This window comes from Jaculus jaculus, chromosome 14 (genome assembly GCF_020740685.1).
Source record: "Jaculus jaculus isolate mJacJac1 chromosome 14, mJacJac1.mat.Y.cur, whole genome shotgun sequence".
In the NCBI taxonomy this organism is placed as follows: domain Eukaryota; kingdom Metazoa; phylum Chordata; class Mammalia; order Rodentia; family Dipodidae; genus Jaculus; species Jaculus jaculus.
In genome coordinates, this window is record NC_059115.1 from 82,369,815 (window position 1) to 82,396,700 (window position 26,886).

At 48.6% G+C, this 26,886-nt stretch overlaps 1 protein-coding gene across 1 annotated transcript in view; it reads right to left on the minus strand.

The window, feature by feature from the left end:
* Positions 1-1,240: 1,240 nt before the first annotated feature.
* The window catches only part of Thbs4 (thrombospondin 4), a 70,624-nt gene continuing 44,978 nt past the window's right edge, over positions 1,241-26,886 (minus strand). The window contains exons 6-24 of the mRNA XM_045133396.1: positions 24,957-25,065; positions 24,335-24,417; positions 22,586-22,637; positions 22,181-22,383; positions 20,630-20,767; positions 17,546-17,614; positions 15,272-15,424; positions 12,172-12,276; positions 11,559-11,666; positions 11,153-11,312; positions 9,329-9,447; positions 8,380-8,432; positions 6,570-6,763; positions 5,487-5,665; positions 4,823-4,871; positions 4,548-4,744; positions 3,951-4,123; positions 1,975-2,114; positions 1,241-1,471 (exon numbers count right to left, since the gene is read on the minus strand). Of these exons, the coding sequence (XP_044989331.1) occupies positions 1,410-1,471; positions 1,975-2,114; positions 3,951-4,123; positions 4,548-4,744; positions 4,823-4,871; positions 5,487-5,665; positions 6,570-6,763; positions 8,380-8,432; positions 9,329-9,447; positions 11,153-11,312; positions 11,559-11,666; positions 12,172-12,276; positions 15,272-15,424; positions 17,546-17,614; positions 20,630-20,767; positions 22,181-22,383; positions 22,586-22,637; positions 24,335-24,417; positions 24,957-25,065 (2,346 nt within the window). The 3' untranslated portion in view covers positions 1,241-1,409. The remainder of the gene's footprint in view (positions 1,472-1,974; positions 2,115-3,950; positions 4,124-4,547; positions 4,745-4,822; positions 4,872-5,486; positions 5,666-6,569; positions 6,764-8,379; positions 8,433-9,328; positions 9,448-11,152; positions 11,313-11,558; positions 11,667-12,171; positions 12,277-15,271; positions 15,425-17,545; positions 17,615-20,629; positions 20,768-22,180; positions 22,384-22,585; positions 22,638-24,334; positions 24,418-24,956; positions 25,066-26,886) is intronic.

Genomic DNA, 26,886 nt, shown 5'->3' on the forward strand with positions numbered 1-26,886 from the left:
TCACCCTTTCCCCTGCCATCATGGATCTTCCACCTCGAGCCTGTAAGCCAAAATAAATCTCTTTTTTTCCTGCAAGCTGCTCTTGATTGGGTGATTTCTACCAGCAATGCGAAGCTGGCTACAACACTTAGGATCATGATACAAGATCAGATGCCCTGAATTACAGACACATACACACACCTCTAGGCTTTACAGCTAAAGAACCATCAGCAAGTTCTCCACACCTAATAGTGGTCATATTGGCCTGACTACTTACGTCATGGTAAACTGTGGTGACTGTTCATACTTGGTTTATGAGTTAACACATTTTTGGAATTCTGGAATAAAAAAATGTATCACTGGCCTGGGGATGTAACAAAGTTGGTAGAATAGCTGCCCAGTATTCATGCAGCCCTGTATAAAGTCAGGCATGGTGACACGTATCTAGAATCCTGGTACTCAGGAGAGGAGGCAGGAGGATCAGAAGTTCAAGGTCATCCTCTGTTATGTAAAGAATTTGAGGCCAGCCTGGTTTACATGAGACCTGATCCCAACAAAGCATTATTACTCATCAATCTTCTTTGGAATTAAATTTCTAACCAATTTATGAAATTTCCACGGGCCTTGGCTTACCTTGGGGAGTAAGACCAGTGTACAGCGGAGGCACCTTTCCGTCCTGCTAACTGGGTCTTCTGTGGTTTGGGAGTGTGGCATGCGCAGCTTTTGGAGTGGTCGAAGGCTTGTGCCATCCGTGGACACCACAGTGCCCTTGTTACTTAAGAGGTAGTTATTCTTCATGCATTCACTCGGCAAGTGTTTATTGGCTCTTTCTTCATGCTGGGTACTGTGGGACACTGATTATGACATGATCCTTTATTTTCAACAGACTTACATGCCACTCGGCAGAGCCAAGTACACAGGTGAGTGTAAGAATTGTGTTAATAGTGTCTGTGGAAGGTGGGGTGGTCTGTGGGGGGGAGGGTACCAAAGCACTGGGCAATTCTGACTAGGAGTGATCAGAACAAGTCTTCCCAAGGAAGCCTGGGGGGAGGTGCTTTCTGGCACCTGTTGCTAAGAGGCGGCTTCTGAGGTGCGTGGAAAACTGGCAGGTTTCTGTGTGGACCCTAGGTAAACACCTTTTGCCTGCGTCTTGTAATTCACACATGCACTCAATGGCTTGAGAACAAAGACAAGCTCACCCTGCAAATCCGTCATGAGTTCCTCAGAGAACAGCACACACCACACATAAGAAACATCTGTGTATCGTGGTGTTAGAAATGATCTCTTTTATTTCCACATCTGAATAAAGAGTTTTGATATATATTTGGGCTCGTAAAGAATGCCACAGTATGCATACAGAAAATCATAGGAAGTTAAAAAAATGTATGATGTTAGTGTCTGGAAAAGGCGTTATCGATTGCTTCCCTGGTTTAATTATCCAAGCGATCGAAATTCTGGGTTCGAAACTCCTGGAAGTCCTCTGGTATGGTGTCTGCAGCAAGAAGAGAGTAAGGCTGAGTAAGGCTTTGCCCATGGTGGACCAGTGCAGTCTGCCAGGCTGCCTACAGGGGCCGCTGTCTGCCTGCTCAAGAAACCCACAAGGCTCGCAGCCATTTTCTAGTTCAGGCTGCTGGGGAAATTGGCTTAAAGCCTAGAGGTGCTCATTCATAGGCCTAAAGGCAGAGTGCCTCTTCACTCTGTGACTCTGCCTGAGCTATATGGAAATAAAGGCTGCCTGTAAATTAAACTCACTGAATTTTTCACCTGAACCCCAAACCCTAAACCATGCAGTTAAATTCTATGGGTCCCAATTGCCACATCCAGGAAACAGGAAAACAGAGATCTGCTTTTCACTTCTGTTATAAGGGGACTGCCGGGTTTTGGCGAGCATGCAGCACGAGCTTTGGGCTTTGGGGGAGAAAGTGTGCTATAGAAATATGAAAACATTATTGATCTAGTCTAGCAATGTTGTGCAGCACTAGGAATGTACATTACCATTGCAGCGGTACTTGAGGTTGGACCAGATGATGTTTTCTTGAGAGAAACAGAACACACCAAGCCGGCCTCCACGCATGGTGGTGTCTATGGTGACCCCAGAGTCAGCCACCAACTCAGAGCCTTCATAAAACCGCACCCTGCACACAACACAGCCAGAGAGGGTCTCTGTGAGCCCAACCAAGATCCCGGGCCCGTGGGGAGGCCAGGGCCTCACCCTGACTTAGGTAAAACCTGGCTCTTCACTCAGACACTCTGGTTTCCCACTGAACTGGCCTGTGCTTTAGCTTGTTCTCTTTCCCTGTGAGATTAGAACCTCCTGAGGATAGGGACCCTGTGCCCATGTCTCCCCAGTCTGTTTTGTTTTGAAGGCTCAGCATGATGCTGGAAACAATAGACTTAATTAGCACTTGCTTCTGAGTTTAAAAGAAATGGCCAGGTGTCATGGACAAGAGGCACGGCTTCATTGTCTTGTGGTGATCTTGCCTGGACACCATGTTTGGAACCTCTGCTCTTCCTCGGGTCTGGTCGACATCACCGGCTGCGCTCTCCCTACCTGACAGCACTCTGTGGGCAGCTTTAGACAACTGTGGGGACACTTACTGTAGCTGTCACAGTGGCACCGAGTGACGCAAGCCAGGAGTAGTGGATGGCCCACTCACTGGAGAGAATGGCCAAAACTTGCCCTGCACCCGGTTCACTGGGGAGGGTCCTCCAGACGGGCGGGAAGGAGATGAGCCTGTTGGCATGAGCTGGGTCCAGGCACAGCCCAGCTCCTTGTCCTTGTGGACATTATATGCACCTGCACCGATTTTAAATGAAACTGAAATTTCCAGGGTAAGTTAGGAACTGACTGAGTACTTTGTTTTGTTTGACAATGAAGACTTGTTTGTCCTTTCAGGACCACCGTTGACGGCACCACTGTATTATTGAAGACACCTACATATTAATCTGTTTTAGAATGTCAGCTTCCCAGTGACTCTAGGTAAGGCTGCGAGTGTTTATCTCATCTTGTCTTCTGGTGTGGATGTGTGTGCCCAGGCATATCTACTGTTTTATTTTATGTTAATTTATTCTTATTTATCTAATATACTGTTAGGACTCAAATTTTAGATAGGTTATGTTTTCCATGATTTTCATTTTGGGACAAAAGAGGGAGCATTTCGAAAATATTTGTCGTTTGACAAAAAGGCATATTGTGCTTAATGAGGCTACGAAAATGATCAGGCATGTTCTTACTGTGAGGTAGACAGAGCGTAGCTGACAAAATGTTGCCGCAGCATAGGAATTACCCTCACCCTTCCCAGCTGACCGCCTTCCTGCCCTGGCCAGGAGCATGCAATCTGCACTCCTCCCCAAATGCACGCATGAAAGCTCTGCACATCTGAGGCATGAAAACCCAGGGACACTGTTTACAATCTACAGATGCAGCCCTGAGCCATCGGGACTCCTACGATTGGTTAAAAAGATAGTCCTATACAAGAACCAAGACCCATAACATTGGCCATGTGCAGAAGGTTTGTGCTGTGACAAGTCCATGCCAGGCACAATCAGAGATGCTGTTCTTGTACAGTGTCGCACGCAGACTGCAAGGGCCCCTGTGTTCAGAGCATGAGGACTTGATAACACGGGCTCAGCAGAGCCTCCGGAGGTATAGGGGCCTCCTCAGCTGCCTGTCCTGTCTCACAAGGCACAGCAGATTCTCTCTGAGGCACCGCCATTCAGATACACCAATCCCCAAGGCTGAGGCATCCCCCCAAAGTGTCTTTGCTCCCCAGCTTGGCACTACTGTCCTGGGGTTGGGTGAGGATGGTATATGCCTCTCATCCCTTTTCTGGAAGCCCTGGCCAGAGGTCATGGAAGTCCTGGACCTGGACTATCCAAGGTCAGGGCTGCCTGGGGAGCAAAGACTCTGGTCAGCTGCAGGGCACTGTGCACTTCCCGACCGGCGCAGGGGAGAAGAGCCCTTGGCCTACCTGATGTAGCCCACCTGGGGCCTGTGCTGCAGGAACCAGCGGTAGGACACCTTGTCCTTCCAGCCCACGTTCCTGGAGTCCTTCCACAGCAGCCTCACTTGGTCGCTCGTGTCGCCCGTGTGCCACAAGGAGTTCCGGAGGTGTTCCCCAGGGCCTGTTTTAGATTTCACGGCCTAGGCAAAGATGTGAACGAGGCGTCAGAAGAGGTCAGACCCTCTCTGCTTCTTGCATCTGACGTGACGACATGGTGGCACATTCATGGCACAGCCTGGCAGGAGTGACAGAGCCCATCCTTGCTACACAGACTTGACTCTTTCCAAGGGACACACGGGCCAGCTTCCCACAGGGTCTGCCCGAGCTGTGCTGCGCCCTCCCTCACCTCTTCGACCTTACCCAAGCGAGAGTCACGCAGACGTTGGCATGCAGGAGGGAAGGCAAGGTCGGGGGCTTAGCTCTAGGCTCCCCTGAGCTGGACCCCAGCAAGAATGTGACCACTTCTCGGGTTAACTAAATGCCCTTTGGGAGAATCCTGAAACTTAAGGAGGGTGAGAGGCACAGAAGAGAGGGAGGAGATGTGAGGCTTCAGGCCATCAATACCTTGAGCTGAATGCCAGGCTCTGCAACAGCGCGGAAGGGCGTGGCCTGCCAGTACGTTTGCTCTGTCTGCTTCCACATGACCACATAGAAGCTGGAGCTGTCTTGGTAGCCGAAGATAAAGCCAGCATAGTCATCGTCTGTTTGGGTGTTGACGTGGAAGGTCCCTTCAAAGTCAACGCCATTGAATGCCGTGTACCCTGTGGAGATCGGCAGTGATTAGAAAAACAGACAAGTCACACTTGGCAGAGTTTTACACAAACAGCAGCTGGACATACCCACTGCCAGGCCAGGGTCGCTGTTCATGGTCTGCACAATCTCCATGCCCTGTGGAGAGATGGGAGGGAGTTCAGAACAGTCCTGAGATGGCCAAGTGAACTCAGAAAGGCCTAGCATCTCGCACACCAGGAATGATCAGTAGTAACGTCTGATCTCTGTGTACAAATCCCAATATTTGATGAGTTACTCCATCTTGCTATGTGATCAAAGAAAGCATTTATAGGTAAAGAAGGGTTAAAGGAAACTGAATGCTGAATAGAAACAATAAGTTGATTTAATAAACCCTTCACTGGGGAACATTCCACATACACTTCTAAGGCACTGGATGCACTCTGTGACTGGAATGCTAAGCCTCTCCCCACCGTTCTTTAGCGACACAATGAATACATGCAACAGGTAGCCTGCTGGAGAGAGCAGGAGTGTGGCTCTGGGGTCAGGCTGCTTGGGTTCCAATCCCAGCCAACTCAGCCACTAAATTCCCTGCCACCATGACCAATCACGGGAGCTTTGCAAGTCTCAATGCCATCGCGATGGAAGTACTTTGTCTCGAGGCCCCTGTGAGGCGCGCACGGCAGGAGAACTGTACCACGACCAGCAGTTGGCGTCCTCTGCATGCGGCCTGTGTCAGGAGGTGGGGAGCTCTGGCCACTGTGTGCCACGTACCTGGTTCAGGACCACCCAGTTGGGGTCGATCTGGGCATCCCCTTCAGGGTCCAGGACCACAGTCTGGTAGGCCCTGAAGTCAGTCAGGGTGATCTCTGCATTCTCAGGGCAGACGTCGATCCGATCGATGACCTGGTCTTGGTCGAAGTCAGCCTCACAGATGTCTCCCACTCCATCACCTGAGAAGATGGAGGAAGTAGGCTCAAGGGTGCACATACGCACTGCTCCTCAGCACGGACGGAGGCTGGGCAGGGGACAGACAGGCCCAAGCTCCCACCCCCAGTTTTCATCAGATTCGGGAGAGGAGTTCCAGGGTTGTTTCTTTCTGGCTGTCTGGACCCCATCCTGGTGATTGAGTGATGGGCAGCCAGGCCACTCGGATGCCACCAGCTTCTAATAAGATCAGTTTGAAGGGTTTCTCTCTCATCTGTCCCCAGGAAGTTCTTATTCTACACAACTGGGCTCACCAACTGGTGTATCTAACACCTGACCTTACTTAGGCACATGCCCACAAAATTTTTCTGGGCTGCAACATGTACAAAATGGGGAGTTGTCACTAGGATCTCTTTAAGACTAACTTTAGTGGCCCCTGTGTGGAATCTGACCCACAGGTGTATTTTGTTCAGCTCATGTGATGTATATCTGGAAATGATGAATTTGTACCTTTGGAGATCAGCCCTCCTTAATTTTTCATATCTAGCTTGGTGTACACGATTCCTTTCTGCCAGCCTCTGCAGGCACCTGAGTTTGTGAACCCAGCTTATACCATTTCTTCTGTGTCCTCTCTCTCTCTTGCTTTGTTCTTTGTTTGGACAGTGCAAGGAGCAAGCAAGCCTGGAGCCCCTCTCCAGGCCCCCCGGGGACTGAGCTGTAGCATGCGGCTGCGCCCCCTTCTGTGTGATCTCATCCCAGGACGGCTCGAGAGAGAGCAAAGCTGATCAGCTCTGACCCAGTTGGAGACTGCTGTCGACCAGATGTCTACTGTCCATGCAAACTGAATTTGAAGCAGTGGCTGATGGGAGGTGGGGAGCTGGAGATGCCCTGGAGGAAAAGGCCCCAGGTGGCCTGGCTGAGCCTGCTTACTGTTGCTGTCCTCCTGGGCTGGGTTAGGAACCAGCCGGCAGTTGTCTGGGCCGGGGGGCACCACGTCTGGGATCCCGTCGTTGTCATCGTCATCGTCACACTCATCACCGATTCCGTCCTTATCAGTGTCCAGCTGGGCACTGTTGATGACGGTGGGGCAGTTGTCTGTGCTGTCCTGGTGGCCATCGCCATCACTGCAGAGAAACGGTCGCATGTTCAGCAGGGGAATGGGTTTTCATCAAACCCAGGCAACCGTCTCTGATAAGGCTGCCTGGTGGGCCTCAGAGGCAATTCTCCCATTTCCTCAACTTCTTGAAACAAGCACATTATTTCCTGCTCAGGAAGATAAAAGTCTATTTCTGTGATTTCTGACCAGAGGCTGCTGTCTGTCCCTGGGGAGTGCTACACCCTGAGATTCAGAGGACAGGGCATGAGGCAGGAAAGGCAATCAGTCCTGTGTGAGTCCTGGCCTAGCCAATGACCAGCAGTGACCGCAGCTATGACGCCGGACCTCCGTGGTGCAGAGTCCTCATCTACAAGATGGGATGAAAACAGGGCCACCTTTGAGAGTTGCCAAGAAGACTGAGTGCGAAAGCAGTTACGATTTTTACACATGTGACTTTAACACATGGAAAAGCACTTGGATCATGGGGGAAGACCTACATGTTTTCTTTTCTATTAATCTTCACCATCTCTGACCAATGACTTCATGAGGATTCTGACCTGAAATACCACAGGGAAAATGGCATAGATGAAGGCCACCCTTTCCCAGATGTGGGTGCATGGGTTACTTATCTAAAGGACCTCTCAGGACTTTTGCTTTCTGTCCACCTGACTACTAGTTCCCAGGCTGGAGGGCCACCTGAGGGTGAGTCTGGGCTGTCCCCAGAGGATTTGCTGCGTCTTCTGAGGCCTTCCCTGGCTACTTGGGGGATGTGGGTGCTCCTCTGGCTTTGTTCCAACACATCTTTAGGAGATGACAGAGTGGGGTAAAAGGGCGCTGGAGACAATCTCACCTGGGTATGTGGAAGAGTGTGCCTCAGAAGGAAGACTTTTTTAAAAGTATTTTTTAAATTATTTTTTTATTTATTTATGAGAGAGAGAGGATGAGAATGGGCACACCAGGGCCTCTAGCCACTGCAAACGAACTCTAGACACATGTGCCACCTTGTAGATCTGGTTTATGTGGGACCTGGAGAATGGAACCTGGGTCCTTAAGCTTCACAGGCAAGTGCCTTAACCACTAAGCAATCTCTATAGCCCATGAAGGCAGACTTAAAAAAATTATTTATTTGAGAGCTATAGACAGAGAGAGAAAGAGGCAGAAAGATAGAGAGAGAATGGGCACACCAGGGCCTCCAGCCACGGCAAAGGAACTCCAGATGTGTGTGCCACATTGAGCATCTGGTTTATTTGGGTCCTGGGGAATTGAGCACTAATATTTATTGCATTTAAGTATGTAATAGAATCATTTCAAGTACTTTTCATGGATTAACTCAATCTTGACACTAGCCCTATGAACTACATCTGTGGTTATCCCTATTTTACAGATGAAACAGAGATTAGAAAGTGAATTATATCTGGACGTCTTATCCCAAAGCCTTCCTACAACAGAAGTTCAACTGCTAGACAACCCAGTAGCCCATTCTGACACCCTCGTGGCCTGCATAACACTTTCAGAGAGGCGTGGTGGCCCTGAGCCCGGACAGGGCCACAGTCCCGCCAGCAGCCTGAGCCACCAGCGTGGCGTTGGCTGGGAGTTCCGACGCTCTCCAGAGCTGCCTCTCTGCAGCTGGCAGGTGTGCCGTACCTGTCCTGGTTGGTGTCACAGGAGTCCCCAACCAGATCATTATCCACATCAGACTGCAAAAGAGAACACAACATGTTATTTATCCCCAGGCCTGCACGGACAGAATGTTCCAGAGAAGGTAGACCTAGCCCATAATCACTGGATTTCAGGAATTATTTCTCTGGAACTAGGGTGGTACAAAACTGCAAAAGGACAACACCATATTGGTGTAGGCACAATGCTGAATTTTCAAAAAAGCCTTCTAAAATATCAACTTCATGGTGGGGCTGCCTACACACCAGATGAGCTGACTGGAAAGGGTTCCGGGCAGCACTGTGGCAAGTTGGGACGCGGAGCTCTGGCTGGGGTGGGGGGCGGGGGGTGCCGGCCTCAGAGACGAGACCAGGCACAGCGCCTCTCAGCAGCTTCTGCACCTTAGAAGTGGGCCAGGATGAGGAGCGAGGCACAGAGGCCAGTGACGACCCTGTCTCTCGGGGCTCTGAAAACAACTAGTACATCACACCCCGTGGTCCCGGCAGGATGAGAAGGGAAACAACGAGTCACTGACTGAACCCAGTCTGAAACATCCATGCATAGACTGTGCTGGGGACTGAGGACAGGAGGGACACATGGTTAGGCTCCCAGTGGGTTAATTTCCACATTCCCTTTTGCTTTCTGTAGAGAAAAAAGTTGTCTGAGCATCATTCAGCTCATGCTATAATGTCACTGTGCTCCACAGCTGTGAGATTACTTCCAGGGGCCCCCAGAGCCCCATCCTGGCTCTCATGGCTCTCAGCCCACCATCCTTGGGCCTCACTCATGTCGTTTCCCCCCCTGTGCTTCGGTACCTAAATGGCAAGAGCCAAGAACTGGCCAATGGCTTTGCTGTGTTTTTCTCGACAGCGATCTTTGAGGAATCTTTGCACGAGGGAGTCCAGCCTATAGTGCGAATTCCCTGTGTCTTACTAACCTGGTTAGGGTTGCTAACATCTGGACAGCTGTCACAGGCATCTCCCACACCGTCGCCATCCTTGTCCTGCTGGTCACGATTGGCAACCTTTGGGCAGTTGTCCAGAATGTTTTTTATTCCTGCAAGGAAAGATTGATGCCTTGTGTCAGGGAACATCAGAGATGTGATGAAACATAGAGACCTCTAGCTGTTCTAGAGGTCAGGCTTGAGGTCAGTTGCTCTTGCTGGACCATTGTCACATGGCCAGTACCCTTTTCAGAAGTTATCTGGAGGTGACTACAAGGATTCTGACAGACTTAAAAGTGACCAGATCTCTAAGGCAGTTATCTATTGAACTCAAATTGTGCAAGATGTCATGGGCTATGACAACAACCAAAGAATGGGATCACAACGGATGGGAAGGGCGACTCTAGAGAGGGAGGACCTTACTGGCATTTGAACTTTTAGAGAGACACAAGAGCTCTGGCCAGTGGTGTTGTGCTAGAGTGAGGCCCATTGAGTCCCCCTTGTCCCAATTAGATGCACAATGATATCATATTGGTAGTCTGAAATCAATGATAATGAGAGGAATAATATTGTGAAAAACTGACAAATGCTACAAGCTGAGCTTTCTTTGGCACATTTCACGGAGCTAGTTCACTAGTAGATTGCTCACACCATTGTACGAGAGGAGTCAGCAGAGCTCACAGAGGTGGATATTCTGAATGTGAGTGTGTGTGTGTGTGTGTGTGTGTGCATGTGTGTGTGTGGGGGGGTGGCATTTCTAAAATGAATTTCCTCCAGTGCTGTGCTGCTTTGCAAAAGCTCTCAGATCAGGGATGGACAGACAGCTTAGCAGTTAAGATGCTTGCCTGTGAAGCCTAAGGACCCAGGTCCAACTCCCCAGAACCCACATAAGCCAGACGCACAAGGTGACACATGCACATAAGGTCACACATGCACACAAAGTGGCACATGCGTCTGGAATTTGATTGCAGTGGCTGGAGGCCCTGGTGTGCCAATTCTCTCTCTCTTTCACTCTCTTTCTCATAGAAAAAAAAAAAACACCTCTCAGATCACAGGCTATCCTTTAAAGTCTCTCTATGCTGTGGGAGCCTTGACAAATCAAACAGCCCTCCTATCATTCTGTGAGGCTCCAGAGCAGGTAAGCTGTAAGAGGTGACCCTCTCATGGACATCACAGGAAGTCCCTGTGGCACAGACCCCAGGGCTGGACAGCACAGCCACCCCGCCTCCTATTCCCATCTTGTTGGAAATGGCTGCTTTTCAGGAGGAGCCACCCCCGGGGTATAGACCGTGGCTCTGCTGAGAGCTCAGTTCACTCCCAGGCCTCTTTATTTTACGTGGGTCCTAAGGAACTCGGAGCAGCCTAACCTGGGAAGGCAGGGCTAACCTGGCATGACACTACTGGAAGGGACCCTCACAGAGATTCTGCCAGTGGTATAGTGCCCCAGAAGCATCCAGCGTTACTGGACAGAGGCATGGGCTGTGGAGTCTCTTTTCATAGAAACAAGCTGGCCTTGGGACACCAGATGCAAACGGCAGCAGATCACCAGAAGGGGAGGCTCCCAGTCAGCAGTTCTATTCCTACTCTTGTTTGTTTGTTTGTTTTTCAAGGTAGGGTCTCACTCTAGCTCAGGCTGACCTGGAATGCCTATGGTAGTCTCAGGGTGGTCTTGAACTCATGTCGATCCTCCTACCTCTGCCTCCCAAGTGCTGGGATTAAAGGCGTGCATCAGCATGCATAGCTCTATTTCTACTCTTGATAGAGGATAAAGGCAAAAGGACAAAGGGGTTCCAAATAGACAGAGCGCAGCACACCCACCATCTCCGTCCATGTCGTCATCACAGGCGTCTCCTCGACCATCCCCATCAGTGTCCCTTTGGTCATTATTTAGGACAGTCTGGCAGTTGTCACAGGCATCCCCAAAGATATCTTTATCACTGTTCCTTTGATCCACATTGTGAGTCAGGACGCAGTTATCCTACAAGGTGAGATGATGGAACATTTCTTCAGACTTACACTGCCTCTGCTGCTGTGAAGGGTCAGCACTCTGGTGGCCCAGGTCTATCTTTCAGTCACTTCTATATTTTACACACTTGTGAGTCTTACAGAACGACCAACAACCATGCTATGAGAACGCAGATATGGAGTATACTCTCTCAGTGATGAGTAGCAGTAGTTGGCTTCGTGGCCTCGCTAACATCAGCCCTTCCCACAGAGCAGGCACCTGTTCATTTAGGATCCCGTCTCCATCAGCGTCCTCGTCACACGCATCCCCGATGCCGTCTCTGTCTGCATCTTCTTGGCCAGAGTTTGGCACATACTTGCAGTTGTCCTGGGGAAACAGTTTAGGATGAGGTCTTATAATTTCTCATGTTAAAATGTGTTCATTTAAAATTTTTTTGTTTTTATTTTTATAGAGACCGAGCACGAGAGAGAAAGGGAGAGAATGGCATGTCAGGGCCTCAGCCATTGTGCTTGAACTCCAGACACTTGTGCCACCTAGTGGGCACGTGTGACCTTGCGCTTGCCTCATCTCTGTGCATCTGGCTTATGCGGGATCTGGAGAGACATTGAACATCGGTCCTTAGGCTTTGCAGGCAAGCGCCTCAACCATTGAGCCATCTCTCTAGCCCTAAAATGTACTCTTGAACTCAGTACTGGCTCTGTGTGCCTGGTTTTATAGTCAGTGGCTGCTTGGGTTGTCTCATTTGAGATGTAGCTGTTTTAAAAACACAGGTTTAAATAAGATCTGTAGAAACGTCCTCAAACCATGTAAGACATGGCTTTGTACGATCACAGCACACTAGTGTATTTTTTCCCCTATTTTCTCTGCTTACCTTCTTGCAATTCCTGGCTGAGCATGGCAGTTCTTCGTCGGGGTAACTGTCGATGTCCACATCCTTCCCGCAGACGTAGCCATCACCAGCCCAACCAACGCCACACTGTGAAGGGAGAGTCCGTTAGAGGCCCAGGGAAGCTGGCCCAGAAGGGAGACAGATGAGCCACAAGGTTCTTGGCTCCTAGATATGCACCCTAGGGGAGGGGCTTAGATCCTGACAGCTTCACTGGGTGGGATTTGTACTGACTGTGGTGGTGCACATCTATAATCCCAACACTTGGAAAGTGGAGGCAGGAGGATCACGAGTTCAAGATCATCCTCAGCGACCTGGTGAGTTGGAAGCTAGCCTGGCATACATGAGATCCTGTCATAAAACCCAACCAAACCCAATTCAATTGCATTTGAACGGCCTAACCGTTCCGAGTCATTAGGCTCCCGGGAGGTGCAGAGGGAGCGCTCTCCCTGCTGCCCTTGCTCCCTCCCCATGGCTCAGCGGCTCACTCTCATGTCATAGTCTGGGGGTAGAGACTTTCTCTTCTTAGCTGGAAGTAGGCATTTAGATGTATCCATTGTTCTGAGGTGTGAAAAGCAAACATTTTATCTTGGGGTTCCTTCTCTGTTTCTCCATGGGTACCCGTGGCATCCTTGTTAGTGGTCACAGATCTATTACACATAGTGTTACATTGGACGTGACCCAATTAACATGACTGGCGTGTCGTTTTCCATGACTGGTGGCACTGCCAGAGACAATTCTGGAGCATCTGTCATTGAGTGTGCGAACTAGTTTTACTACATGGAATTCTGGCTTCAAAAGATATTTGTAATCTGAGGTTATGGTCGATGTGTTCTCCACACAACTGTCTAACTTACCTGTCTCCTTCCCCAGAAATAAAGACTGAATGAGTGCCTGAAGGGGCCTTCATCATGACATCGCTACAGTTCTATGTCCTAATTTGAGGGGCTCTATCTCTATTTGCACCCTGTTCTTTGGACCAAAGGTTGTTCCCACCAGCGCAGTGGTCTGTGTCTTCAGCTCCTTAGAGATGGCCCTCGCCCCCCAGAACAAGCAGGAAGCCCACATCTAAGCCAGGTCCTCAACAGCAGTTTTCTCCAGTGCTTGCCATGAAGCTGCAAGGTCACCGCTGTCTCTTTTTATATGACAGTCACTCAGCTCAGCTCAGCCCAGGCTCTCAGAGGTGAGAAGCTGACCTCAAAAGTCCTTGACTATTTTTTTTTTTAAATTTTTTTGGCTGTTTCCACATGGTTAATGTGCGCTTTTGAATTCTCCCTTAGTACTATGTGACTTTGCCTAATGAAGGATTGACTGACTTGCTGAGGACAAAGAAACCCTTCAGAAAGGGTTCTTGCTATGAGACAGGACCTGCCTATCAGCCTGGATGCAGGAGGGCTCCTCTGAGAGGAAGAGGCAGGACAAAAGGAAGAAGAAAGAAGGGAAATGGAAAACAATGGACTCAGAAACAGAGGGAGGAAATGCGGAGCCCCTGGGACAGGAGCTTCACAGAGAGAAGAAGGGAAGAAGGGAAGAGAGTCTGGGCTGGAGAGACGCAAACTTGACTCGAGGCGTTGGAATTTCCCGGCTTCTCTGGCCGCAGCAGGGCGCTTCCAGGCCAGCAGCATCCGCGACAGCCCGTACTGGTCCTCACCTGTGCTCCCGCTGCGGCCAGTCAAGAGGCACCGTGCCATCGGGCCCTCCCAGAAGCCACTGGCCCACTGAAGGGCTTCTGTAGTGCCTTGGCAAAACCTGGCAAGTTCAGCCATGGGGTCTGGTCCTCCACTCATTGTAATGAGGAAAAAAATTCCTCTAGGAACAAATACATTTTTAATGAGCCATTTTCTGGCAGATTAAATTATTTTAGTAGTCACACCGAGTTTATTAATCCTTTACCATCTGTCGTTGTGCCTTATTACAAATTCAAAAACATATTAAGAGCCCCATCACCCATCATCCCAGAGGAGTCATCAATTTGTTCACAGAAAATGAATATTTAAGCACAGACATACACTTGCTTCTCAATGACTCCCTCTGCCACCCCGTCTACTCCGCCTTTGCTAATAAACACGCCCAACCAACAGGAATTGGTGAAAAGGTGGTTTTCTTTTTTTCCCCCCTGACACGGCACATTCCTTCCTCCCAACCTTGTTCCAGAATATTGCTACTGCCAGGGAGGGCTGGCTGGATTATACTTCTTGACTTCTGCTTCCTTTTGACTGTTATTTTTCCCATTTGAAAGGCAGTATGTTCATTGTAGGAAAGTTTCCAGGCAGAAAGATAAAGAAAGTGTGAATTGGCAGTGTAATGGAGAGGGGAGATACTCCGAGACCCATTCTGCTGCTCAGAAGGGCACACCAAGGACCCCAGGGAGCCTGAGGCCTGGAGCTGAGCAGTCCACACAGCCAACTTGTCAGAGCCTAAGATCCCAAGGACTCCGGATTGGGGGCTTGGGGATGGGTGATGGGAAGGGACCTTCTTCACAAAGGTCCCAGTTAGTCTTAGCCTGAGTGCCAGCCAGACCCCCGCAGCTCTGCTCTTTGCCTAGAAGGGATCCAGGGCTGGGGAACGGACAGAAAACCTGTGACCTGAGTCCCCTGGCTGTGTCTGAACTGGGGCACAGCGAGACACAGGGAATGAATGGTGCTGTCACCCCATTCACTCACCCAAGGGAGAAGCCCCCCTCACCTCTGTGCCAACCCAGCCCCCAGAGGATTTGGTTAGAGTCACCCTGGACAGCAAGCTGTTGGGCAGGAGGAAAGAGGGGCGGGAGGCTCCTTCGCCTCTCTACTCTGGCTTTTTGGGAATATTTTCCACCCAAGGTTATTGGGAACTGAGGCTCACTGGAGCTCTCCATCCATGTGTCCAAGTGGACAGTGTTGCCCTTCAGCCAAAAGGTAGAGAAAAGACATGGGCTTCCAACTGCTCCCCAGAAACCTGACTGCCTCTGCTGTGACTGTGGTCCCCGCTCAAATTGATGACAACACTTTCATTTCGGAGCACTTCTGCCCTGAAGCAAGAAGGGAGTGGAAAGGGGTCATGCAGGGCCACGGAGCAGGAAGAGCCAGAGAGCAAGGAGGCAGCTTACCACGCACGTCACGTCCCCCTGCCGCTCCTCGACGCACTGAGCGTTCACGCTGCAGGGGTTCAGCTCCGGGTTCCTGCAGCTCCTCTCAGTTTTGCACCCCCTTGTCTGGTCACCAGTGTACCCCGGCTTGCAAGGCCCGCAGCGGTAAGAGCCCTGCACGGGACAAAGACGACATGCTCAGTGTCGGGCTCCCAGGCCCCGTGGGCCCTGTGGCTGTGCCCATGACCATATGAACTCAGATGCCAGGACCGAGGTCCCCAGGCCTCAGCTCTCTGCTGACACACGCATCTTACATCTCGTGTGCAGCTTGGTGACCTCTTCACCAGGCCTGAGGCTGCGCTGGGCCATGTAGATAGTGAAGGACCACAAGGGAAGGCAGCCTTTCGGGGGGAGAATGCTTAGGATCTCAGCTAGCAGAATGGACACACGCAACGCAGCTTTCCTGGTGACGATCGCCATGCTGCATGACAGACCGCCAACTGTCTTCATCATGGAGTTTGCTGAGACACAATTACACACCATACAAGACATTCACATGGGCAGTTTCATGATCTTAGTCACTTGGGACCTTTTCACTGGCAATGCCAAAGGATGTTTCTCAATGGTCCTCTTAAGAGACCTATCCACCTCGTTGGACATGCCATCAGCTCACTCCTTTTGCTTCTGTTCCTTTTCTTTTACCAACTCCTTCATTTAGGAGGTTCCCTGGAGGTCTATCCACAGCCTACTTTTCCTCTCTCTGGGTAGCCTCAGTTATTGCCTTTATATCAAGGTTTTCCAAGTCTGTTTCTGCAGACCGCTTTTGCCTGGGAAAAGGCTAAGAACTATTTAGGTCCTGACTTGGACCCCAGCAGGAAGAGCCGGTGGAAAATGCCTCGGCTCTTCGGAGAGACTGGCTCTCTAATGAGACGGGAGCCGCGGTCTAGTCCCACAACTTCCTGTGCCTCGGCCTTTTCCCCTCTGAGCTGGGCATCATCCTAGTGCCCACTCACTGTGTTGGCCTGAGGGTGTAAGCAAGTGACCTGAAATTTGTGAAGGACTTTTACTTACAAGGAAATGAAGAACCCAAGGGTTAAAACAACCTTCCCAGGGCATTATGGTAAGTTAGAACAAGCCTTATGGTAAAACTTTTGTCAATTTAGAACAATCAGGACTTCATCATTGTTGATTGTCTACATAGTTAACACGAACTTTCAAACATAAAGCCCATACCTGAATATTTAAATTGTTCGCTTCCTTAAGTTGTAAGTATTTTAATTAATATAAATGATTTTGAAAAGTTATTTTCTGAAAATAAAGACTATGTGGAGATACTGTAGTCAATAGTAAAACACTGATATTAACTAATAGGCTTTTCATATATTTCAATTTTTATTTTATTTTTAAAATATTAAAGTATTTAAAATATCGTATTTTTAAAATACAAGGATGATGTAATGGTTACTCTTCATCATCAACTTGATTGGATTTAGAATCACCCCAGAGCTGTACCTCGGGGTGTTTCTGCAATGGTATTTCCAGAAAGACTTAACCGAGGAAGAAAGACCCTCCCTGAATGTGGTAGTTCCAGCCTATGGACTGGGTCCTAGGCCAAATAGAAAGGGAAGAGGAGAGAGTGAGCTGGACTCTGGCATTCACCTCTCTCTGCCTCCTGACTGCGACCGGCTGCCTCACCCTTCCGTTTCCCCAGCTAGAGCCTCTCCTGCTTCCATGTCCCACCCACATGACTGGCTGTGGCTGAAATGACCCCTTCCTTCATCAGATTGCTTCTGTTAGATATTCTGTCATAGCAACAAGAAAAGTAACTAGTACAGCTGACAATATTTTATTCAGTAAATCATTATCTAAGAGCACAAAATCACGATTTTGACAGAGGGTAAAGAATTTGGAATTTATAAAATTATTTTTATGTAAAAATTATTTGTAAAATTACTTGTATAGTTGAAACATGTTTTCAACACAAGCTTTTGCGCTAACTATACCAGTCAAATGTTTTATGGCCATATTTTCTTTTTCTTTTTTCTTTATTTTCCAGGTAGGGTCTCACGGTAGCTCAGGCTGTCCTGGAATTTGGAATTCGCTATTTAGTCTCAGGGTGGCCTCGAACTCTCAGAGATCCTCCTACCTCTGCCTCCCAAGTGCTGGGATTAAAGATGTGCGCCACCATGCCCAGCTCTTGTGGCCATGTTTTCTATGTGTTTGGGTGATGATATACATTCTCTTGTTTAAGTATCTGAGTTTGCCTTGATAAGAAGATCTATAAGCAATACTTACCAAAGTGTTAATGCAGATTGAATTGAGAACACATGCTCCATTTCGACACTCATCAACATCTGTGCACATCTAGGCAGAAGAATGTACAGAAGTCTTAGAGAGATCTGTTGCTTAAACAAAAAGGCAAATTAATTTTTCTGTTTTGACATCCTTGTGTGACGTAAAGACACACAGGATTTCAGGTAGAAGGGTGAATCATTTTAGGCAATTGTACCCATAAGTACATAATTTTATTGTAAATGACAAATTGCCGTCACAGAATTTGGAGTTGTTCAGAAAAGACAACTTGCAACAGCTTATCCGATCCACAGCTCTTAGTCAGGAATTGCTGCCCTCCTAGCTTGGAGCTCAGTGGACTTCTGAGAATTCCTATCTCTCTTCAGTTCAGGACAATTCTCAACTTCCCTCCATTCTTATTATTTCTACTCGTTGGAACTACCTTTAGAATAATAATGGAATTTCTCATTCATAGCTTCCTTTGACCCTTGCCCTATTTAAAAATTTCATATATTGCTCCATAAGGTTTCTTTGGAATTCTCTCAGCCTATTAATTCCAAGTCAGCTGCGTATAATCTGCTTCACCCGTCAATCTTCTTTTGATGTATGCATGTTTACACCTGTGTACAAATGAGCACGCCCCATATACATGCATGTGAAGGCCGATGAAGGATGTCAAGTGTCCCATTCTGTTGCTTTTCTACCTTAAATGGAGTCCCTCACTGAACCCGGTACTGCTGGTTTTTGATCAGACTGGTTGGCTGGTAAATCCCAGCGATTCTCCTGTTTCTATGGGTCTCAACTCAAATCCTCACACTTGCCCAGCAAGCCCTCCTGACACTGAGCCATCTCCCCAGCCCCATCTACTGAGATTCTTTAAGTTCAATCATTACATATATATTTTTAATTTTTTGTTTATTTATTTATTTGAGAGTGACAGACAGACAGAAAGAGGCAGATAGAGAGAGAGAGAGAAAGACAGAGAGAGGATAGGTACGCCAGGGCCTCCAGCCACTGCAAACTAACTCCAGATGTGTGCACCCCCTTGTGCATCTGGCTAATGTGGGTCCTGGGGAATCGACCCTCAAACTGGGGTCCTTAGGCTTCACAGGCAAGTGCTTAACTGCTAAGCAATCTCTCCAGCCCTCAATCATTATATTTTTATTGAAATTAGTTTTATTTGGTAATATTTCATATTTTTGGTTTTTTTTACAATGCCCTTTTAAAATAATGGTATCTATTATTTCTTTTAATCTCTTTATAATTTCATGTTATATTCACCATGTCTTTACAACACTTTATTCATATAAACTGTCACTTCAGGAGCATATCCTTAGTAGCTTTTCTTTTTATTTTTTTGAGGTAGGGTCTCATTCTGGCCCAGGCTGACCTGGAATTCACTATGTAGTCTCAGGCTGGCCTCTAACTCTCAGCGATCCTCCTACCTCTGCCTCCGAGCGCTGGGATTAAGGGTATGCACCACCCTGCCTGGCTCTAGGGGCAGTTTAGGGGCACTTTTATGCTAGTTTTTGGCATGTGTCTTTGTACTATATGTCTAGCACAGGTTTGGAGCTCATAACTGTATATGGCATAAACTTGGGGCTATGCTATGTGGTAGGGAATTTTCATTTTTTTTAAACTGTGCCCCAAAGCTGAAGTCAAGCTCCCTTGCTTCTTTGGGCTAGTGAACTTCTTCCATCTTTATGTAATGGAGAGGGTAATTCCCTGAGGTTCCTGGGTTCATGGCGAGGCGCCATGGCTTTCTAAAGCTCAGGACTCTGACTGCTGCACTCAGGTGCGCGTACAGAGAAGCCCTGGCTCCTAACCCCATGGGCTGCAGTGACGCCAGCTTCTCCACACAGCCCCCACACAGTCTTCCTGTCTTTGTTTCTACAAGCTGCACCATTTCTTTAATTTATATTGATCTTGCTAGTAATTAAAATTTATCATAACACTGTAGTAAGTGGCTTCCTTCTACTCATAGTGATGGGAATCCTTGGAACTTGTGCTTACCAGTGTACATCAAGAATTTTGCTTTTTGGTCTGGAGAGATGGCTTAGCTGTTAAGGCACTTGCCTGCAAAGCCAAAGGATCCCTGTTCGATTCCCCAGGACCCATGTAAGCCAGATGCACAAGGTGGTGCATGCATCTGGAGTTTGTTTGCAGTGGCTGGAGGCCCTAGTGCGCCTATTCTCCCCCCCCCCCGCCTCTTTCTCTCCCTCAAATAAATAAATAAGTAATAAATATTTTTTTAAAAAATAATTTTGTATTTTGCCTATTTTCCTAGGTTTCATTTGGAGATTTTGTCTTGACAGGAGAAGAAGAAAAACTTACAGTCATTATTCTAGTGGGTCCTTGTCATTCCTGTGTCTAGTTAATCTCCTTTGTCTAGTCAGAAAAAATGATACTCCCTAGAATCCTTTGGTAGCACCAAAGAAACAGCCCCTGCCCTTCTTCAAAGCTAAGCATTTCCCTATGGTAGTAAAATATATTTATAGACCAACCATTTTTAAGGGCTGAAAACATCAAAAGAACTTTCACAGTCAGTCAGTTAAATAATGACCAGGATATAGTAGAACATCTGGAAATAAATGGAGACTGTCATGAAGGACTCAGATACTTTCTGGCAATTTATAGCTTATAGAGGAGAAAGGATGGGTTTCCTCAGGGGGTTATCTGTACTCTTGAAATCCTCTCATCTCTAAAACAGCTTCTGATTGGTAAGAATGGCTCTATAAAAGAGACCTAGCTTTTTTCAAAACTTTTATTTGCTTCCCTGATTCTCAACTTATTCTGCAGGACAAGATGTCCCAAGGCTATCGACAAAATAAGTCTGAAATCATGCCACAAAGCCAGTGTGCCCATTTACTGTTTTCACAGCAATACTCGATTATCCTAACTTTAACAGCTTTCTTCCTTCTAGACTTTACAGTCATATATCCTCTGAATGAGCTGAGAAACTTTCTAATTGGCTCACTGTGGGCCTGAACATTTTACAAGGCATTGGCTGCTCCAGGCAGTCAAGGGTGAGATATTGAAGAGTTGGGAAATTGTTCTGATGGTATGAAAACCATGACTTCAACCCACCTGCTTGTTTGACTTGGCAAAGCTGATCCCAACACCTTGCACCATGGGCCCTGTGAAACCCACTGGGCAGGCGTCACATCTGAAGCCAGGAGACAAGTTTACACAGCGCACACCTGGATAGCAAGGGTGGTATTTGCACTGGAGAAAGAAAATTTTCAGACTTTAGTCCTGTGAAGAAAACACTCTGAAACTTGCCCCAATCTATTTGTCCATTCTTGTTTATTCATTGAACTATGTTTTTTTTTTTTTTGTAGAAAAAAATGTTAACAAGAGACTATGCCTTCCAATTTCATAATTATACATTGGATTCCTGACTTACCCAGTCTGGGTTGCCTTTCAGTGGGAATTAATGTGTTATAGAGCCCATCAATGTCAAAATGTTAGCCAGTCTACTTCCCGGTAGAGTAAGATCCCAGACACTCTAGCTTGGAGTTTACAGGTCCCTGTGAGAAGCCCGTGTGCCTGGACCACTTGTCGGCTGGCAGTTGGCTGACTCCCAGAGCACGGGTGGACCAACTCCCTCCTTGACGAGACCCCGAGCCCGAGCTGGGGCAGGACTCTGCAGCACGGTGCGCTCGCTTTCCTGGCCTGTCTAGTCCACGGCTCTCCCGAGGCTCTTGCAGCCTATGAAGATTCGGTTCTGGTACATTATTTTTTTAAAACCACATCAACTAATGTATAAAACATGACCACTTCCTGCCCTTTCAAAAAAGAGGAAAATTCCAGCTTACAGATAAAAACCAGATGTAGTTCTGTAAAATGTAAGCAGCTGATTTTCCAGTTGATGGATACCTAGAGACCATCTTAACTGTACTACTGGGGTGCGCGGTGGGGAGGGGTGTAGGCTTAGTCAACTGAGCTGTGCAGCCTGAGGAGCCTCATGTGGCGCCTCACTCTCTGCATGCCCCTTTACCCCCACCTCTCCTTTTAGCCTTCCTCTGACCGGTGGAGGGCAAAGGCCCATTTTGGTGGTAGCCTTTCTGCTGGCTATGGATGTCAACTGCTTTGTGACCAGACTATCGACTAACCTCACCATTTCCTTCTGAGCTGCCTGCTGGCCACACAGCCTGCCCTGGCCCGTGCCTCACTGGCTCTGTCCCCAGACCCCTTTAACCACGTCCAGGCTACAGACCTCCCAAGCAGATCTGGTCGCTGCGACAGTCCCTCGGCTCCTTTATTTTAAGCCCAAAGAAAGCCATTGTAATACCTAAATCATCCTCTTACACCAGTCCTTCCCTCTCACATTTGCAAAAGTTGGGGAGAGCAAATGTCCAACACGGAGCACTGCAGAGACATGATCAGTTCAGATGGTGGGGCGGGAAGCAGGCGGCACCGCAGTGCAGCCGAAGGGACTAGAAGAAAGGCGGGAGACCCAGAGAAGGGCCGGGCCTGCCCACAGCTGTGTGCGGTTCCTTCTTCACCGTGACTCGGGGCCGCAAGGATCCACGAGGAAGCAGTTCCCTGGAGCCTAGGGGAGCATGGCTTCTCTTTTCCAGAGCTGTAGACTAGGACGATGCCCAGGGACCCCTACTCTGCGCAGCTGAACTTTACCTCATCAACATCAGAGCAGGTGATCCCATTTCCTGTGTAGCCGTCAGGGCAGGGACCACACTGGAAGCCATCTCTGGTATCGGTACACCGGACACCTCGGAAGCAAGGGTTGGAGTCACATCGGCGTGTTGGACGAGTTGGGGGTGCTGGGGGAGCTGGGGGGAGCAATGTGTTTGGAGTTGGAGACTGAAAACTGAGAGGACCTAGAAAAAAACAAAACAAAACATGATCCGTAGGTTTAATCACCATCAGGGAATATACAAAGTGAAGTTTGGCTTCTCAGCGAGCTTTTTTCCCCTCCTGCGCGCTCCACGCTGAACCACGAGAAGCGGCAGTGCTGCAGCCTCATCTCAGGCCCTCTGGCAGTCCCACGCAGAAGGAACCCGTCACCAGAAAAGCACTTACCACAGGCTTGACATTCGGCAATGGTGTTCCTCAAAAACGATGTTTCCTTGACCTACAGAAGTGGTAAGGATGGAAATATTGAAAAGGATAGCTGATATAATCCAGGAATGAAAGAATTTAAACATAGCTGTCTAAGAAACATTTACTGCATGGGTCAAGGAGCCCTTGCTGGCACCCCTCTGCCTGAAGCCATGGAGTATTCATTGCAGTATGTCCCCCATTTCCAGAGACCTTATGCCTGAGCCTTTGGTTGGAGAGCTGGGTAGGGCCATGTGTGGTGCAGTGCAGGAGTTGCGTAGGGCCATGTGCAGTGTGGCACATAAGCTGGGTAGGGCCATGTGCAGTGTGGCACCTGAGCTGGGTAGGGCCATGTGTAATGTGGCTCAGGAGCAGGGTAGGGCCATGTGTAGTGTGGCTCAGGAGTGGGGTAGGGCCATGTGCAGTGTGGCACATGAGCTGGGTAGGGCCATGTGCAGTGTGGCCCAGGAGTGGGGTAGGGCCATGTGCAGTGTGGCTCAGAAGTGGGGTAGGGCCATGTGTAGTGTGGCTCAAGAGTGGGGTAGGCCATGTGTAGTGTGGCTCAGAAGTGGGGTAGGCCATGTGTAGTGTGGCTCAGGAGCGGGCTAGGCCATGTGTAGTGTGGCTCAGGAGCGGGGTAGGGCCATGTGTAGTGTGGCTCAGAAGTGGGGTAGGCCATGTGTAGTGTGGCTCAGGAGCGGGGTAGGCCATGTGTAGTGTGGCTCAGGAGCGGGGTAGGCCATGTGTAGTGTGGCTCAGGAGCGGGGTAGGGCCATGTGTAGTGTGGCTCAGGAGCGGGGTAGGCCATGTGTAGTGTGGCTCAGGAGCGGGGTAGGGCCATGTGTAGTGTGGCTCAGGAGCGGGGTAGGCCATGTGTAGTGTGGCTCAGGAGCGGGGTAGGCCATGTGTAGTGTGGCTCAGGAGCGGGGTAGGCCATGTGTAGTGTGGCTCAGGAGCGGGGTAGGGCCATGTGTAGTGTGGCTCAGGAGCGGGGTAGGCCATGTGTAGTGTGGCTCAGGAGCGGGGTAGGCCATGTGTAGTGTGGCTCAGGAGCGGGGTAGGGCCATGTGTAGTGTGGCTCAGAAGTGGGGTAGGCCATGTGTAGTGTGGCTCAGGAGCGGGGTAGGCCATGTGTAGTGTGGCTCAGGAGCGGGGTAGGGCCATGTGTAGTGTGGCTCAGGAGCGGGGTAGGCCATGTGTAGTGTGGCTCAGAAGTGGGGTAGGCCATGTGTAGTGTGGCTCAGGAGCGGGGTAGGGCCATGTGTAGTGTGGCTCAGAAGTGGGGTAGGCCATGTGTAGTGTGGCTCAGGAGCGGGGTAGGCCATGTGTAGTGTGGCTCAGAAGTGGGGTAGGCCATGTGTAGTGTGGCTCAGGAGCGGGGTAGGCCATGTGCAGTGTGGCTCAGAAGTGGGGTAGGCCATGTGTAGTGTGGCTCAGAAGTGGGGTAGGCCATGTGCAGTGTGGCTCAGGAGCGGGGTAGGCCATGTGTAGTGTGGCTCAGGAGCGGGGTAGGGCCATGTGCAGTGTGGCTCAGGAGCGGGGTAGGCCATGTGCAGTGTGGTGCAGGAATTGCATAGAGCCATGTGCAGTGCGGCACCTGAGCTGGGTAGTGCAGTGTGGCTCAGGGCCCGTTTTCCGCCCTCCCTATGCCAACCCCCAGCTCCACCCACCTGTCCCGGAGGTTGCTGTCATAAGGCTTAGGCTATTCTCATGACAGGTCCTAGTTGTTACCTGCTGTCTCAGAAGATCCTTCACCTCTCCGAGGAGCTGGTTTAGTTGTGTCATTTGGCTCAAAAACTGTCGGTTAAAATCCCCTATAGGAATAGCAAAAGGCAAGAAACATTCAGCTCTAGGGATCACATGCTCATAAGGACTCTACCTCTGTGCCCCATCCCTGGCCCTTGGTTTTGTGAGAAGGGTCTCTCTATGGAGCCCAGACTGGCTTCAGACTTGTGATCCTCCTGCCTCTGCCTCTGGAATGCTGGCATTACGGGCATGTGCTGTCATGCCTGGCTAATGAAAGTCATTCATTTGTGATTCATTCATAAGTGACTCCCCAGAGAATCACTGTGACAAAATAATTCAAAACCTAGGGACATCTGAACTTAATTTGGGGCAATTTTTCTAATTCACCTAACAAAATGATGCTAATAATGACACTTGTTTGTCCAAATTCATGTGAGTTGTAAAAAGAAAAGAACAATGAAGATTCCTTGATATGAACTTTGTGTAGGAGCCTGAATTCTACAGATGCACTCTGGGACTGCTCTGGTTCCAGCCCCCTCTAGGCCAGGGGAGCCGCCTATGCAGGCGCTGTGTTGTTGAGCTTGTGCAAACTGCCCAGCGCCCTTACCTGTGCTTGTGGCAGCCAGTGGCTCACTCTGCTGCAGGAAGCAGTCTTGCAGGCTGGCCACCTGGAACAGGGAGCCCTGTACCACCAGCTTCAGCTCTTCTAAGAAGTCCTAGAAAAAAGAAATCACATGCATACCAAAAATTTCTGCTACTGTTCAGAAGCCAGTGTTCTTTTAGACTCATACAATTTTCATAATAGTGCAGCCTTGTGTATTTGGACACAAGCATCTTACATAATATTGTAAATTTTCATTTTTTTCGAAGTCTTATCCTTTTGATTAAAGCAAATATGAAAGTGGCCAGTTGCCTAGGAAAACACCAGCATCTGACTTACCCTAGGAATTCACCAAGGTTGCTGAGTTATTTTGTGGCAGGAGCCCCTTCAGAACTGCCTGGAGCCGGGCGTGGTGGCACACACCTTTAATCCCAGCACTCAGGAGGCACAGGTAGGAGGATCTCCTTGAGTTCGAGGCCACCAGGTTAGCCTGGGCTACAGTGAGACCCTACCTTGAAAAACCAAAAAAAGAAAGAACTGCCTTGGAGTTTGGCTATAGATTTTAAACTAAAATGTTATTGATCCAGATTTTAAACACTGTGGTTTTGTTGATATCTTGGCTCCAGGTTGTCACAAAGTCTCCGCTTTCCTTGGGCTACAGGAATGAATAAGCAGGGTATTTTATGATCATTAGGCAATTGACACCATGTTTTTATATTACTCATGGATATCAATCAGTTATTGTGAGTCACAAGATCAATTTCCTTATTCTTTTACCTTGTACTCATTTATATTATATCTATATATGATAGAAAAAGTTTAAAATGTCAATGTAAAGTCATCACCATCATTTTAGAAATGACATGGTAAGGATTTTCAGAGGAATTCTGCTTCTAAATTTACTTGAGATTTATGCAACAAATACTATGTAACAAGTGCTGTGTTGGACACACCAAGCAGTCTGTGGGAGCAGAAACAATAGTGCTGTAGCCCATGATACCTTGACTGGCTAAGATATGCCTATTTGTTGACTATCTGATTGAATGAGTATATGAAAATGAAAATTAAAGCTCTGTGGCCCCAACTGACAGCCCAAGGAGGCAGAATTTAAAAAAAAATATTTATTTATTTGAGAGAGAAGCAGATAGAGAGAGATGGAAAGAGAGGGAGAGAATGGGCACACCAGGGCCTCCAGCCAATGAAAATGAACTCCGGACACATGTGCAACCTTGTGCATCTGGCTTCTGTGGGTACTGGGGAATTGAACCTGGGTCCTTAGGTTTCACAAGTAAGTGCCTTAACCACTAAGTCATCTCTCTAGCCCAAGGCAGAATTTTTGAGAAAACTCTAATGAGTATAGTTTATGATGACATTGTCATGGCTGAGTCCTGACTTTTATATTAGACTTACTTGGACATGGACACCAATTTCTAGGATTGTCACTGACCCAATTTCTGACTGTGGCTGTGCTCTTTTAGGCAATTGAAGAATTCTACAATCAAGTTAAGTGTGGTTGTTAGGGCTGGGAAGATGGTTCAGTAGATAAAGCAGTCACAGGTGAAGCTAGAGGTGGTGGTTTGATTCAGGTGTCCCCCATAAGCTTAGGTGTTCAGGATGCTAGGTTCCCAGCTGATGGAGATTTGGGAATTAATGCCTTCTGGAGGCAGGGTATTGTTGGGGGCAGGCTTATGGGTGTTATAGCCAGTGTCCCCATGTCAGTGTTTGGCACACTCCCCTGTTGCTATTGTCCACCTTATGTTGGTCAGGGGGTGATGTCCACCCTCTGCTCATGCCATCATTTTCCTGGCCATCGTGGAGCTTTCCCGTTGAGCCTGTAAACCAAAATAAACCTGTTTTTCCACCAGCTGCTCTTAGTTGGGTGATTTCTACCAGCAATGCAAACCTGACTGCAACAGTAAAGTGGTACTGAGGAGTG